Source organism: Mycosarcoma maydis, chromosome 20 (assembly GCF_000328475.2).
Source record: "Mycosarcoma maydis chromosome 20, whole genome shotgun sequence".
NCBI lineage: Eukaryota > Fungi > Basidiomycota > Ustilaginomycetes > Ustilaginales > Mycosarcoma > Mycosarcoma maydis.
This window is the reverse complement of record NC_026497.1, coordinates 429,401-431,468: the sequence shown is the minus strand read 5'-3', so window position 1 is coordinate 431,468 and position 2,068 is coordinate 429,401. Positions and strand designations below refer to the sequence as shown.

At 54.7% G+C, this 2,068-nt stretch overlaps 2 protein-coding genes across 2 annotated transcripts in view; both read right to left on the bottom strand.

Annotated features, from left to right (window-relative positions):
• Positions 1 to 982, bottom strand: UMAG_12066 (uncharacterized protein; the record flags this gene model as incomplete). The annotated part of the gene is made up of 1 exon (XM_011394051.1): positions 1 to 982. A coding segment is annotated over one exon (982 nt), but the record flags the coding sequence as incomplete, so codon positions are not given.
• A 676-nt stretch (positions 983 to 1,658) lies between these two features.
• UMAG_15025 (putative NADP-dependent alcohol dehydrogenase) overlaps positions 1,659 to 2,068 on the bottom strand; it is a gene marked incomplete at both ends in the record, with an annotated part of 947 nt that continues 537 nt past the window's right edge. Inside the window, one exon of the mRNA XM_011394057.1 lies at positions 1,659 to 2,066. Coding sequence (XP_011392359.1) covers positions 1,659 to 2,066 — 408 coding nt within the window. The remainder of the gene's footprint in view (positions 2,067 to 2,068) is intronic.

Below are 2,068 nucleotides of genomic sequence, written 5' to 3'. Positions count from 1 at the left end.
CGAGAGGGAGCTCGCAACCGTGGTCTCTGGAACGTTGGACGCGCGCTCTTGCCTCTGTGTCGGCTGCAGCGCGAAGTTGATGGATGAGTTTGGTGAGTGAGCACTTTTTGGCGGCAACGTCGAAAGCAAGCGACTCTGGGGTTAGGGTGGAAACTGGCTGCGTCGACGTTCTGGTTTCCAAATCGCCATTAGCGGTGCACTTGGCGGTATGGTAGTGTTGGTGAAAGATATCTGGAGCTGATTCGGTGAGACTGGATGATTCGAGGTCATCATGTTCCGAGGCAGAGGCAGAGCTAGAATCTTGTTCGTCGATCATATAACTTTCAGCCTCTCGAAACTCCTGGCGTAGACGTTCGGGTTTGATAATGTAGAGTCGCGTCCAACAATGGCCGTTCTGGGAGACGACATCCACTTTGACGCTTTGGCTGTTGACATTTTTGACTCGAGGCTGACGTACCTTTTTGTTGCGTCGCAAAGCTGCATTCAGGCTGAAAGCAAAGCGATCTTGTATCGATAGCACGGGACCGTTTGTGAAGGCGAGGTAGAGCACTTCTTCCCAGAAGCGGATGTGGTGCGTTCCATTCGAGTAAGGATGCGGTTCGTGCCAGCTTCCGCGTTCAGCTGCGAGCCGTTGTAAAGCAGCAAGTTCGGATTCGACCTGGCTGCGAAGCAAGGTGAGTCCTTTCAGGGAGGTGGAAGCCGCCATGCGTTCGCGATGCTCGTCCCACCTGGGACCCGAGATGGGGCAATAAGCTCGAGCAATCGTCTCTGCATTTGGGAGGTACGGTGGAGAGGAAGAAGACAATGACGATGATGATGATGCCGAAGATGAGCTGGTTGAAGCTGTGAGTGCTGGAGCGTAGCTGTACGCTGGGGCGAGCGTGAGCCATGATCGGTAGGTGTTGGCAAACTGTTCGATCGAGTCGTGGACGACTTGAAGGGCATCGCGCATACGCGAGGCAGGTATCGTTGCGGCTGGCATGGCATCGGCAAAGCGATTTGCTTTGGGGGGTTGTCGATGGCCGCCGTCGTCGTGCGTCTTGCTCCGATCAGCATGTGATCATATGACTGGTGCACAACCGCCGTAACGCGTGAGAGTAAGGGATGTTTTGATAGATCCTGGCTGGTATCCTACACTGCTTCTGTGAGAGCACTTCTCTGAGAGCAGCGATCAGCAGAAGCACCAGGCAAGAAGAACGATTGAAGAGCAAGAGGGACAACACCGACCACATCCGAGCCAAGCCATAGGCAGAAGTTGGCAGCAGAAGTTGGCGGTACGAGTGTGGACTGTCTTGAGCCCGCCCACAGCGTCGGTCCTCGACGCTTCTTGCCGAGAAGCCGCAGAATTTCGACGCCTTTGTGTTGTGTGTGTGTGTGTGGAGGGTGGCCACCGCGTAACTTGGATCTAACACGCTTGAATCTGAACATCCTTCATGATAGCGGCTGCTGCACCTCGTTGATTCGTGATTGACACTCACATTCAGAGGTCGACGCATCACGCGAAGCTGGAATAAACCAAAGGACATGTCTATGTGATGGATGCAGTGCAGGAGCGCGAGCTTGTGAAACGAAAGGAGGATCAGCTTGCTAGAATTACATGGCGATGAGGTTGAGATAAACAATCACGAATCGCGAATGGCGGGGGCTAAAAGGGCAAATCAGAGATTGGCAGAGGTAGCCTTGTTGGTCTGCGAGACGGCGACGAATCGGTATCGGACATCGCCCTTCTTCAAACGCTCGACGGCGTGATTGATGCCGTCCTCGGTCATGGGGACCTCCTCGATGATGGGCTTGATGGCGTGACGAGCGGCGAATTCGAGCATCTTTGCATGCACTTGACGTGTAGCAACGAGCGAGCCCTGGATCTTGAGCTGCTTGCCAATGATGGGCATGTAGGGAAAGACAAAGTCGCCGGCGTCGACCGAAAGAGGGATGATGGTGGCGTCCTTCTCGAGCACCTTGAGGTAGGTCTTCCAGTCGGGCTGCACGCTCGTGGTGACCATGAGGTAGTCCACCGGCTTGACGCCCTCGAGTTTGGGGTTGTTCTTGGCAGCGACAAACTCGTGTG